At 32.9% G+C, this 13,459-nt stretch overlaps 2 protein-coding genes across 3 annotated transcripts; both read left to right on the top strand.

The window, feature by feature from the left end:
- The first annotated feature begins 5,417 nt into the window (after positions 1-5,417).
- Positions 5,418-8,663, top strand: LOC148578942 (serine carboxypeptidase-like 13). Of its 2 annotated transcripts, none has more exons than XM_088503236.1 (14): positions 5,418-5,602; positions 5,700-5,845; positions 5,943-6,019; positions 6,175-6,297; positions 6,395-6,497; positions 6,585-6,622; positions 6,789-6,887; positions 6,986-7,072; positions 7,163-7,318; positions 7,689-7,760; positions 7,847-7,968; positions 8,048-8,161; positions 8,264-8,309; positions 8,390-8,663. In XM_088503236.1, the coding sequence occupies exons 1-14, from the start codon at positions 5,442-5,444 to the stop codon at positions 8,471-8,473; spliced, it is 1,428 nt and encodes a 475-aa protein (XP_088359362.1). In that variant the 5' UTR covers positions 5,418-5,441; the 3' UTR covers positions 8,474-8,663. The 2 variants fall into 2 exon arrangements, with proteins under 2 accessions (XP_088359362.1, XP_088359356.1); XM_088503230.1 differs by having other exon boundaries at positions 8,261-8,309.
- Positions 8,664-8,977: 314 nt separating this feature from the next.
- Positions 8,978-12,569, top strand: LOC107622679 (serine carboxypeptidase-like 13). The gene is made up of 13 exons (XM_088503227.1): positions 8,978-9,201; positions 9,300-9,445; positions 9,797-9,873; positions 9,989-10,111; positions 10,229-10,331; positions 10,437-10,474; positions 10,551-10,649; positions 10,748-10,834; positions 10,924-11,079; positions 11,233-11,304; positions 11,396-11,628; positions 11,717-11,762; positions 11,838-12,569. Exons 1-13 carry the CDS (start codon positions 9,017-9,019, stop codon positions 11,919-11,921), a joined length of 1,449 nt encoding a protein of 482 aa, XP_088359353.1. The 5' UTR covers positions 8,978-9,016; the 3' UTR covers positions 11,922-12,569.
- The last annotated feature ends 890 nt before the right edge of the window (positions 12,570-13,459 follow it).

The following is a 13,459-nucleotide window of genomic DNA, read 5'->3' as shown; positions in this document are numbered from 1 at the left end:
TTAAAATAAATAAATATTATTTAGATAATATTAATTAAATCACTCTTAGATAAATAATTAGTTAATTATTAAAAAAATATAATATTAAATTATAATATTATTTTTAAAGTATATTTAATCTTTTTTATATTTCTTTTCGTATATTTTTTATATAATACTTTTTATAATAATCTATTTTAGTATATTATAATTTTTTACTATTATAATAAAAATTAATATTTATTTATTAAATTAAAAATAATATATAAAAATTAATATTTTTAAGTATTTTTTTATAAAAAATTAATATTTATTTATTAAATTAAAAATAATATATAAAATAATATATTTTAATATTCTTTTTAAATATTCTCAATAATTTTATTTTTATTATTATTTTAGATTCTAATTTTTTACTAGTTATGTTTTTATTATTATTTATGGTTAATTTTTTATTTAATTTATTATTTCTAATAAGAACAATAATACATATTTTAAAAAATAATAAACAATATACAAGAATTACAATAATAAATTTTACCATGTTAAACAAAAAAATATTCTATAATTTTTCTAATACTTTCAATATTTTTCTTTTAATATTATTTTAGACGGTAAAATTTTTTTATTTATAATTCTATTGTTATATATGATCAATTTTTTAGTTATTTTGTCTTTTTTAATAAGATTAATAATTCATATTATAATGAAATTATAATAAAAATTAATAAAAAATAAAAAATAAAATATAAAAAAAGTATTAAAAATAATAAAAAATTAGAATATTTAAAATAACTTAAAATAAATCTGAAATTAAAAAATTTTCATTAAAAATATAAAAAATTAAAATTTCTAATACATTTATTTTACATTTATTAAATAAAAATATTTAAAACCTTCTACTAACAACTAAACCCTAATATTAATTATCCCTGTCTGACACTCTAAGCAATAGAAGCAAAAGATTTTTTTTTTCAAAGATAAATATTATTTTATTAATATAAAATAAAAGTGTTTTCATAAAAAAGTACAAAAAAATTGGGTATTCCCATTTATCATCAGCTGTGACTGAAAGACTAAGAGCTTAAAGAAGAGTAAAGTAAGAGTAAAGAAAAAGTAGCATCTATCAGGTATGGTTCACGAGTTCACGCACTAAATTGCTAGCTTCTTTCACTATCTCTGGTGCTGGGCTTATTACCTTCTCAAAAACACACCGATTCCTCGCTTTCCAAGTGCTCTAACACAACGCCGCTATGAGGAGAGTCTTTTGTCTACCGTCGAATTGAGCCACTGCCCAGGATAAGACTCGTTGCCACCAATTGAAAAAAGTTTCTTCTTCTCTCATCCATAGGTCAGGGGTTATTAAGCTTAGGCTCCATATTATTGAAGACAGGGGGCATTGGAACAAAGCATGAGAAATTGATTCAGCCTCCAACATGCATCTTGGACAAGTGGCAGGAGTGGATGCGAACCGGCTATGAACTTGTTGCAACACCGGAAGCTTTTCATGAAGACTTTTCCATAGAAAAATCTTAATTTTATGTGGTAATTTCAACTCCCAAATGCTATTCCAGACTCTGTTGTGTATGTTCTGGGACCTCAATGAAGTAGGAGAATGAAAGAATCCATAAGCAATTTTGTATCCTGACCCAACTTCATATATACCAGATTTTGTCCAGCACCAATTAACTTCATCCTCCTCCTCTGTTGGTTTGATTGAAAAAATTTTATTGCATATATCAACTGAAAAAATCGACTCAATCAGATTTTTATTCCAACTTCTATCAGGATTTAGTAACGCATTAACGTAATACACTTGCATATTTGGCGGGATTGTGAGTGCATTTTGAGGGACATTAAGGGGCACTGGTGGTGGGAGCCAGGGGTCATGGAAGATGCGAACATTAGTGCCAGAGCCTATTTTCCATAACAAGCCTTTCTCGATCACCTTGCGCCCTTCAAGAATACTTCTCCAACCCCACGACGGTACGCTTCCTATCTCTGCATGTAGGAAATCTGTATATCTGAATTATTTAGCTTTGAGCATTCTTGATATAGTAGAATTAGGGTATTTCATTAGACGCCAACATTGCTTGCCCAGTAAAGCCAAATTTTGCGCCCTTAGATCCTTGATCCCCAGCCCTCCATCTTTCTTTGGTCTCGTCATTGTGTCCCATTTAATCCAAACCATTCTTCGTTCTGCGTCTTTTTGACCCCACCAAAATTGCGAGAGCATGCTATGAATCTCAGTCAACAGCGTGTCCGGGAACTTGAAACAAGAGAGTGTATAAATAGGAATCGCCTCCCCCACCGCTCTCAATAGCGTGTGCTTGCCACCTGATGACAATATACTTCTTTTCTAACCCATAATCCTCTTCTGAACTTTATCCTTGATAGCTCCAAAGGTTGCTTTCTTTGATTTTTGAACTATAGAGGGCAGTCCCAGGTATTTATCTTGTGCTCCGATATGTTCAATATTTAGTGTCTGAGCAACTGCTAGTCTTGTGTTCTGAGGAGTGTTGTGACTGAAAAAGATAGCCGACTTATTCAAATTGACTTTTTGCCCACTAAAACCCTCATAGGTCTCTAGCAATTCTAGAATGCTTTGACTTGTATTAGGTGCGCTCTTACAAAAAAGGATTGAATCATCAGCAAACAAAAGGTGATTAATTGTTTGGCATCTCCGATTAACTTGAACTCCTTGAATTAATCTGTTTTGATCTGCCTTGTGTAGCAAGAAGGAAAGTCATTCTGCACAAAAAAAAAGAGATATGGAGATAGGGGGTCACCCTGTCGGACCTTCCACAACAATAGAGTAAGAAACAGTCGTTACCAATTTCTTAGTCCAGTTAATCCATTTAGCATCAAACCCCAGCTTATCCATAATATACCATAAAAAATGCCATTCAACCCTATCATAAGCCTTGCTCATGTCTAGTTTAATAGCCATCTCATGCTCTGCCCCACTTCTCTTATTTTTCAAATAGTGCATACATTCGTGGGCAATTAGAATATTATCTGAAATGAGTCTTCCTTTGAGAAACGCACTCTGATTTGGACTTATAATTTTATTCATAATACCTTGTAATCGGTACACCATAACTTTAGAAATAATTTTATACATAACTGAAGACAAACTGATCGGTCGTACCTGAGTCATGTCACTGGCATCTGGCACCTTTGAAATCAAACAAATTTGAGTATGATTGAAGCTTTTTAAAATTCTGCCACTGTGAAAGAAACTTCTCACTGCCTTAAAAACGTCACCTCCAACTATATCCCAGAAAAAGTGAAAAAACTTAGCTGTAAACCCGTCATCACCATGAGCACTCTGAGCATGAACACTAAATGTAGCTCTTTTGACCTCGTCCATAGTTACTGGCCTTTGGAGCCTACGGTTCATGGAAGCTGTAACCTTAGACTCCAAATCCTCTAAGTATGGATTCGGATCAGCCGAACAAGAAGAAGTAAAAATATCGCAAAAGTAGTCCTCAGCTACATTTGCAATATCCTCCGGTTTCGATGCAATCTCATTGTCCCTCCCCACTAATCTCCAAATTCTGTTCCTTCGCATCCTTGATTGAAATTTCTGGTGAAAGAATCTAGTGTTCTGATCTCCTTCTTTTAGCCACTTGATTATAGATTTTTCTCGCCAATAGCTCTCTTCTTTCAAATATGCCAGCTCCAACTTCTCTTCCAAACTGGTAACCTCCTCTCCCCCATTGATTCCAACCACCCGCAACTCCTCTAGTTTAGCTTGAAGGTCCTCAATTTCTTTCCGGGAGTTTGAAGTTGCCTGTATATTCAATATTATTCCACCTCATTTCACTTGTACGGTCTTTTTCTTTTCTTTTTTTTAGTCAATATTTTTTGAAATTATTATTTATTTAAAATTCTAAATTTAACTCCTAATTTAAAAAAAAAGAGTTAAAAACTAACTTTATAACAAAAAATAATTAATATTAACCAATTAAAAAATAATTTCTCATTCACTTATTCTTTTTGGACATATTTCTCATTTATTTCAAATTACATTTTCGGAGGGTTGGACTTGTGTAAACGGTGAGAACAATTAGGGCCCATTATCTGACAGGATTTCATGCCTAAAAGAATAATGGGCTCACACTTGGGTTCTTGGCTGGCCTACTTTAGGCTTTGATTACAGACATTGGCACAATAATTTGTTTCAGTTTGTAATATGGCAAAAACTTAAAAAAATCCAACAAATACCCCAAAGCATAACAAAACTGAAACTGCACATAAAAATACGGAATTTTGACCAATATCAAACCACTATGATCATAGAAAATAGTGCATGTTTGTTTTTTAAAATTTAAACATATAAATAATAATTTAATATTTATAATAGTCAAATAATAACAAAAAAAAAAAGTATACAGTACCAACATATTATCTGCCAATTTATTACTAACAATAGTTAATTATTATATTTTAAACACATATATAAAGAGAGACAACTAGAAAATATATCTATAAAAACACTTCTATTAGACACAGCCATAAAAAAAATATTTTATTAGACACATCCACAAAGACACTTCCATTAAACATCATTATAAATAAGAGTTGGCAGAAGTTGGTAGAAATATTATTGGTAACGTAGTGGAATTGTAACCAAAATTACTAAAAAACTGATACCGCTAGAATTTCTTCCTTTACAGAAGTACAAAGTTTGACGAAATCTCATGCTATGGGTGACCGTGGCATATATCATATCATGCTTTTCGGTGATTTAATGGATTAAGAAAAAAGGAAAAAGATAAACTTTGTGAATCATTCAAATTATGTGACCTTCCACGTGCAAGATGCAAGTTGCAACCCAAGACTAATATGATATGATATATAGAGCACACCATTTTTCGATTAGGCAAATCACATCTATAAAACGTGCTTATTATATTAATTAATTACTAGTATTTTAATTGCAACCATCAGTCTAGTATAATTATTCAACACCATTCCGGACGGGTATCACGAGTACTTGGATTTGGAAGCTCCAATTAGAGTGACACTGACGTACTCAAACAGCAAAGAGAGACCATTAAGCCAAGTGACTTCATATGACTAGATTAGTGTCAGTTAATTATGTCACCTAAGAAAGAAATGCATATATGTTGTTATAGGAAACATTTCAAGTGCACTGGGAGTACTGGTGCTCCAGTTGTTTTATCCGTTGATCTGAATTATAAAAAATATATATATAATATATTAATTAAAATCAACAGTTAAAATAACTGGCCAATGAGTAATAGCTCAAATGATATAGTCTTCCCATACTCAATTAAGAGGTTGCGGGTTCGAGTCTCATATCTTTGGTAAAAAAAAAATAGTTAAAACAACTGTTCACCGATACTTCCCATTGCGCTTGAAATGTTTCCTAAGTTATATATAAGAAGAATCAACCAAAAGGCATAGCAGATACAGTGGAGAGGCCATTGAAAATGGCAAGGTCTACTTATTCAAGTTGTCACATTTGCCATGGGATGCTACTTCACATTCTTTTATTATCAGTACAGTTTTCAGCTCAACATGCAAACTGTGGCAACATAGTGAAGTACCTTCCTGGGTTTGAGGGACCCCTTCCTTTTGTGCTTGAAACTGGGTCAGTAACATATTCTATGGCCTATGGCCTATGCTTTCTTACTTTTGTGCCATTTTGCTTTCATGCATGATAATGATATTATCATATGTTTTGATAGGTACATAGGAGTAGGGGAAAATGATGATGTACAGAGTTTCTACTATTTCATTGAGTCAGAGAACAATCCAAGAGAGGATCCTCTCATGCTATGGCTCACTGGTGGTCCTGGCTGCTCTGCTTTCTCTGGCCTTGTCTTTGAAATAGGTTAGTGGCAATTTAGCATCATTGCTCAATATCAGAAAGTACAAATAAAAATCATTCTTTTAATCCTTAAGATAGTCTATCTTATGATGCAATGCAGGACCACTTGCATTTCAAGTTGATGAATATGATGGGGGCCTCCCTAAGTTGGTGTATAGGCCATACTCATGGACTAAGGTGGAGACAATTATCTACATTTTTGTTAGTTGAAATATGTAATTATAGCTTTGATTTTGTTCATTTCATCAGATCCTTTTAGATTCCTTTAGCTTTAGGGTTAATGGTTAGTTTCTTGTGTTTCTAAAGGTTATTTGTTGCAATTTTTGTGGCAGGCAAGTAGCATTGTATTTGTAGATTTGCCTGTTAATACTGGCTTTTCATATGCTAGAACAGAATATGCTTCACAACGGAGCGATTCCTTGTCAGTCAATCAAGCCTATGAATTTTTTAGGAAGGTATACTCAACTTTACATTCATGAATTGGCTTCTTTGTTTGCAGTTATTTTAATCAGTATGTTAAAATGTTAATATTATGTGTAAATATCTTTGTAGTGGTTAATGGATCATCCAGCATTTCTCAAAAACAAAGTTTACATTGGTGGTGATTCATACTCTGGCATTCTTATTCCTGTAATTGCTCATGAAATTTTAAAAGGTATAGAAGTTCATACCCACTTGATTGATTGTTTGTCTGTGTTGACAGTTTAATAATTACATAAATTTCCAATTTCCTTGTTTTCAGGAAATGAACAAGGCCTCCAACCATGGATAAATCTCCAGGTTTGATGAACAAGTAACTCCATATAAATTGTATTATCTTCAACGTTTTTGCTTTGATGATCAAATAGTTGCATTTGTTCACTTAAATATAAAGACAGTAAAAATTCGTCAAAAAAATATAAACAGAAGCTGAATGCAAACAAGTAACTAATGTTCTTTTCTTTAGGGATACCTGATGGGGAATCCTAAAATAGATGAAAAAGAAAAAAACTATCGAATCCCATTTGCTCATGGGATGGGACTCATTTCTGATGAACTACACCAGGTAGTTCACTGATAAGTTCTTAGCATTTTCTTTTTAAAAACGGCATTGAAAACTAATTTAAAAAAATGCTGATTGAGTTACTTCACTCAATGAAACAGTCACTGCAGAAACATTGTAACGGAGAATATGTAAATGTAGACATCAGAAATATTTTGTGTTCAAGATATCTCGAGTCCTATTTAGAGGTATGCAAATCAATTTTCGTTTTATTGCCCCTATTATCTTCTTTTAATTTTTCATTAGCTTGATTTATAGCCTGAAAACCATATCTGCAGATCACATCAGATATTAATATGGCCCACATTTTGGAGCCATTGTGTGAGTTGGACTCACAGAACCCATTGAAATCTTCTTGGAGGAGATCACTAACAGAGAACTATCCTTGGAAGTTAAATGATATTCATCTCAGATTACTATCCCGGAATTGTCGGGTAATCTTCCTATATTGTTGAATACTATTGTGCTTGGTAGGTGTTCCGACACCATAGCAGATCTCATCTGAGATCGACCTTCAGTTTCAGGTAACCCTCGAAACAGTAGGTGTCTTAACTCTTAAGACAGGAAATAGGACAAGACAAAAAAGTTGTGTCCCTATCCTTGTTGCACTGTCCTTCTTGGTAGATAAAAAGCCAGACAATTTTTACATTTTGACTATTCTATCTTCTTCTCCAAGCATGTTTATATCTCTTAGTGTCTGTTGATCTTCTAGCTTACAATGCACTGGTTGCTCTCAGTAAAGTCTGAAGCTAAAAACCTCTCTAATGCTTTTTGTTATAAATTGAATTCTGGTTCTATGACCAGGATTATGGATATCTCCTTAGTGGCTATTGGGCCAACAATGACAAAGTGCGCAATGCGCTTAAAGTGAGGAAGGTATAGCAGTGACTCATTTGAAGTTGATTTCCAAATGATCATTTGCATAATTATTAGGAGAAAATCTTGGCTGTATTATGTTGCAGGGAACTAAAAAGAAATGGCAACGATGCACCTCCCGTAATATGCCTTACAAGTTTGATATTTCTAGCAGCTTTCCATATCAAGTAAATCTCAGCAAAGAAGGCTATCGTTCACTGATTTACAGGTCAGTTTCCTCTGCATGCTTGAATCTTGCTGAGCTTGAGACATTTCAATGGAAAATAAATTTGATGTATTGATAACAGTGGGGATCATGACATGGTTGTTCCTTTCTTGGCAACTCAAGCATGGATAAGATCTTTAAACTACTCCATTGTCGACGATTGGAGGCCATGGTATACTAATGGACAAGTTGCAGGGTATTCATTCCTTTAACTCTAGAAAGATCTATTATGCAGTTGATTCTTTTCTTTTCTTTTTTACATTTATTGTTTGTTTTTATTTTTCCCCCACTTAAGCAGATACACAAGGACTTACTCCAATGCAATGACATTTGCAACTGTCAAGGCAAGATCTAGATCTCTCTTTTTGGACACAAATGGTGATAAGATGAGTTATTTGTTTTATAATGATGGATATGGTTGCAGGGTGGAGGACACACAGCACCAGAATACAAGCCTCAAGAATGCCTTCACATGTATAGTAGGTGGATCTCTGAGAGACCCTTTTAGGAACAAACCAAAGAAGATCAAACTACAAAGGTGTCTAGGAATAAGAAGTTATAATCAAGGAGCAGATTTCATTAACTTTATGCATCATTCAATCATCTGTTAGTGTAGTGTATCTTTCTCAAGATAACAATTGAAGAATATATAAACACTTTCTGTATATTGTATTGTATTATATTGGCTATTGACTTCACGTTTTATTTGAATATTATATAATATATAGCATGTGATCAGCCTTTTAATTTAATAATAGGAGTTTGTTAATTAAATATAATATTCAACGTCCCAACTAAGCAAACACAAAATTCCACTTCCCATTGGGTGCACACAACCTCGTTTGACTAAGCTGCTCAAATAGAAAGAGAGATCATAAAGCTCAAGTAATTTCATATTCCATTATTTTATTATTATTCTGTGTCATGTGTCACTTTTAATAGTATGAAAAATTGGCACAACAAAGAAATGCATAGCAGTTAAGTTACATATATATTGTGAATGTAAGTCTTTGTGACTACAATAAGAAGCTCCAATCAAAGGCCATAGCAAATGCTAGCAGAGAAAGTAATGAAGCCTTTGAAAATGGCAAGTTTATCTAATTTCATTTGCCATGGATTGTTACTTCCCATTCTTTTACTATTACTAAAGTTTTCAGCTCAACATGCCAAGTGTGGCAACATAGTGAAGTACCTCCCTGGGTTTGAGGGACCCCTTCCTTTTGTGCTTGAAACTGGGTCAGTAACATTTTCTATGGCCTATGGCCTCAGCTTTCTTAATTCATGGGATTTGGATCATGTACTTAATTAAACTTTGCATGTATGATTTTAATCAGATACATAGGTGTGGGTGAAAATGAAGATGTGCAGGCTTTCTACTATTTCATTGAGTCAGAGAACAATCCTAAGGTGGATCCTCTCATGCTGTGGCTCACCGGTGGTCCTGGCTGCTCTGCTTTCTCTGGCCTTGTCTTTGAAATTGGTATTTGCCTTGTATAAGATAACACAAAGTTGGTAAAATGAGAAAGTAAATAGTTAACTATCCATAAAGGTGGAAACTCAGGTGCAGTCGACTTCACGTGAAGTTAATACCTGAGAGCCGTTAGATGATTTGACTGATTTGACTAAATTTTTATCTAACGGCTCTAAGATATCAACTTCACATGAAGACGACTTCACCTGAGTTTTCACCGTCTATAAATCATTTAGTAAGTCATATATATACACAATAGTTATTAATTAATCTCTTACTTTATCGCTTTACCAACTTAGGCACTTTTGAGAAGTCAAATCTCCTGTGATTTAAATGTCAATTATATTTTGAGTGTTTCAGGTCCAATTACATTTAAAATTGAGGAATACAATGGAAGCCTGCCTAACTTGGTCTTGAGGCCACACTCATGGACAAAAGTGCAGATCATACCTATATATCTTGGCATATTCTTTTTCCATTTCACCAAATCCTTTAAAAGCTTTCCTAGTTATTTATGGCTAATAATCATGACATCTCTTCCACTTGTGATAGGTAAGTAGCATTATATTTGTAGACTTGCCTGTAAATACAGGCTTCTCATATGCCACAACAGAATCTGCTTCTCACCGGACAGATTGGTCATTAGTTCACCAAACCCATCAATTTCTTAGAAAGGTATCCCCAAAACTGTTGTGCTTTTAGTTTTTTCTTTATAGTTTCCTTTGCAATTATTATATCAACCCATTTTACTAGAATATTAACTCATGATGATCATGTTTTAAATGTTTGTAGTGGCTAATTGAGCATCCAGAATTTTTCTCCAATGAAGTTTACATTGGTGGTGATTCATACTCTGGCATTCCTGTTCCTGTAATAACTCATGAAATTTCTCAAGGTACAAGCATCATCTATGTTTGTCTGGAAAGCTAGACCTATTATAGCATATGAACAAGTATGTTACCAGATTCATTAATCATTCCACAAATTCCAATGTTTACAGCAAATGAAGAAGGACTACAACCATGGATTAATCTTCAGGTTTCATTTATGATTCCTTTCAAACAATGTATTCTTTTAAGAGCATGAATAGCCTTTGAGATGCTCTTTTCATCAGGGATACCTGCTGGGGAATGCTGCAACAACCCGAACTGAGAAAAACCAGGAAATCCCATTTGCTCATGGAATGGGACTTATTTCTGATGAACTCTACCAGGTAGTTACTTATAAGTGCTTGTGGCTTATTCTTTAAAAGTTGTATTGAAGAGCAAAATCTCCATGATGGCTGATCTTTATAATTTACTCAATCAACAGTCATTGCAAAAAAACTGCAGAGGAGAATATGCAAACATAGACATTGCAAATGTGTTATGTGCACAAGATCTGAAGTCCTATGAGGATGTATGTAACCAACTATTTCCATTGTCCCTTGTATCTTTATTTATTCTAAAATCTCTTTCTAAAATGAAAGAATTCTTCCAATTCTTTAGACCATATCAGGACTTTCTAAAGCCCATATTTTGGAGCCAAAATGTGAGTTAGGTTCACCAAAGCCAGTGGATGTTCCTTGGAAGAGATCTCTGATTGATAACTATTATTCATGGTCTAACAATAATCGACTCGCATTGCCACCTTTAACTTGTCGGGTAATCTTCCATGAATTATCAAATAAGAGATGTTTCCTTAATGCTTCTTTTCCATGCATATGGTGTTAGATATATAACTATTCATGCATCTCTCTGTTAATACTTCTCTAATGTTTCTGGTTTTAATTTGACTTTATCCTTCTCCATAATTAGAGTTATGGGTACTTCCTCAGTAGTTATTGGGCTAATGATGGCGAAGTTCGCAGTGCCTTGAACATACATAAGGTAAAGCTAACACAACATTAAAAGTAGTTTTATTGCATGGATGGTCAGCAGTGACATGAAAATGATGTTTTCATGTTTTCAATTCTTGCAGGGAACGAAAGCGAAATGGCAACGATGTACCTTTGATATACCTCACAAGGAGGATATCCCTAGCAGCTTTCCATATCATGTGAAGCTCAGTAAAAAAGGTTACCGTTCACTGATATACAGTGGCGATCATGACATGTTGATTCCTTTCTTGGCAACTGAAGCATGGATAAGATCTTTAAACTACTCCATCATAGATGATTGGAGGCCATGGCACACAAATGGCCAAGTTGCAGGGTATTCCCCTAATTATAGCTATGTAACTAAGTTGAACTTGTCCATAGAAAGCAAGTTATGTAGTTAATGAATGTTTGTTATTATGCAGATATACAAGGACTTACTCCAATGCAATGACCTTTGCAACTGTCAAGGCAAACCTTCTTTCCCTTTTGCTGCACTTGTGTGTAACTCTGTAACAATAATAATAATCATCATCTAACTTGCAGGGTGGTGGCCACACAGCTCCAGAGTATAAGCCTGAAGAATGCTTGAACATGTACAGTAGATGGATGTCTAGGATGGCTTTGTAGTAATTAACCAAATAAGACCAAGACATAATAGTATAATACTCAATTTGGTCCTTGAATTCGCATGAAAACTTCAATTTAGTCCCTAAAGTTTCAATTGCCTTTATTTAGTCCCCAAACTTTATGAACATAACTCATATTAGTCCTTGAAACAATTTTTAACATATAAATATTAACGGAACACTATCGTGAACAGCCGGATGTCACACTAAACTTTGTAAAATGATGTCGTTTTAGTTTTGGCACTCAAATAACCCAAACACAACATCGTAAATGGTGTTTATTAAAATTTTACCTAACAAAATAAGTGATACAATGCCGTTTTTGAACTATTTAAATGCCAAAATCAAAACTGCATCATTTTACAAGTTTTAACGTGACATCTAATAGTCTATAATAACGCTTCATTAACGATTTTATACTAAAAATCGTCTTAGGGACTAATATGAGGCACGTTTATAAACTTTGGGACTAAATAGAGGCAATTGAAATCTCAGAGACTAAATTGAGACTCGCGTGTAAATTCAGGGAGCAAATTGAGTATTATCTCTAAAACCAATTACAAAGGTGGTTACTGGGTAGGATAAAATGGTGTCCATTTTGTATCACAGTTATAATGAACCATTTGTGTACCTTTCTCAAGCTTGCAAATGGTAGTGCACATTGTCTATTCCTCATTCAATGGAGGCACAAAACATGAGAAGGTTAAAACCAAGAGCATACTGTCACCTAAAATCAAAAGTGAACGCTTATTTTCTTTTTTGGATAAAGCACTTGGTTTTTGAAAATATGCGTTCAACAAATTCAACAATCTAAATCTAAAAGTTGAGGAGGAGTTGTCACATTTTAGAAATTAGAAACCAAGAGCTTCATTTTAGAAATTAGAAAATAGTTCCCAGACGTTGGTCCAAATAACATTTAAATTATTAAATGATCTTGGTAACAAAATTTATTTTTTAAATTTTAATAATGGTCAAATAATCATTTTTTAAATTTTATTTATTAATTAGCTCTTCATATATTATTTTATTTTAAAATTTAATCTTTATTTTATAAATTATTTTATTATTTATCACTTATCTTATTTTCACAACTATATATATCATTAACAATTAAAAATTATAAAGAAACAGAATCTCCACTAATGGTGACATTAATTCTAGTTTATGAATACAATCATGAGGTCAATGTAAAATCAACTTCAACTAATTTAATTTTTAAAACTCAAATTTTATATTATAAAATTAAAATTCAACATTTATTGTTCTTTTGAATTGAAGAATAAGGAAAAACAATGTAAATCAATGAATTTTTATGTTTGATCTGTTAGTTTTAATTTGTTTGATGGCGTTAACGATTGAAAAATAGTGTTTGTTGTTAATTCAATCATTTTAGTTCAACAACAATCAGATAGTATATATCTATTTTGGGTCAAATAATTCTGATTAAAAACTCGTAACAATCGATTGTATAGATAAATAAATTGATTCCTTTATGCACATACATATTCAATCTTTATATGTGAAAAATAGTTTTAGTCT

This window comes from Arachis ipaensis, chromosome B10, assembly GCF_059453495.1.
Source record: "Arachis ipaensis isolate K30076 ecotype BB chromosome B10, ASM5945349v1, whole genome shotgun sequence".
NCBI lineage: Eukaryota > Viridiplantae > Streptophyta > Magnoliopsida > Fabales > Fabaceae > Arachis > Arachis ipaensis.
The sequence above is the reverse complement of the archived record's forward strand: the minus strand, read 5'-3'. Positions and strand labels throughout refer to the sequence as shown.

Bases quoted from the DNA above. Each gene is read 5' to 3' on its own strand.
- LOC148578942 (XM_088503230.1), top strand. From the start codon at position 5,442: ATGGCAAGGTCTACTTATTCAAGTTGTCACATTTGCCATGGGATGCTA. The intron at 6,298-6,394 runs GTATACTCAACT...ATATCTTTGTAG, and splicing joins CCTATGAATTTTTTAGGAAG to TGGTTAATGGATCATCCAGC. The intron at 7,319-7,688 runs GTAATCTTCCTA...TTCTATGACCAG, and splicing joins TACTATCCCGGAATTGTCGG to GATTATGGATATCTCCTTAG.
- LOC107622679 (XM_088503227.1), top strand. From the start codon at position 9,017: ATGCTAGCAGAGAAAGTAATGAAGCCTTTGAAAATGGCAAGTTTATCT. The intron at 10,835-10,923 runs GTATGTAACCAA...CCAATTCTTTAG, and splicing joins ATCTGAAGTCCTATGAGGAT to ACCATATCAGGACTTTCTAA. The intron at 11,305-11,395 runs GTAAAGCTAACA...CAATTCTTGCAG, and splicing joins GTGCCTTGAACATACATAAG to GGAACGAAAGCGAAATGGCA.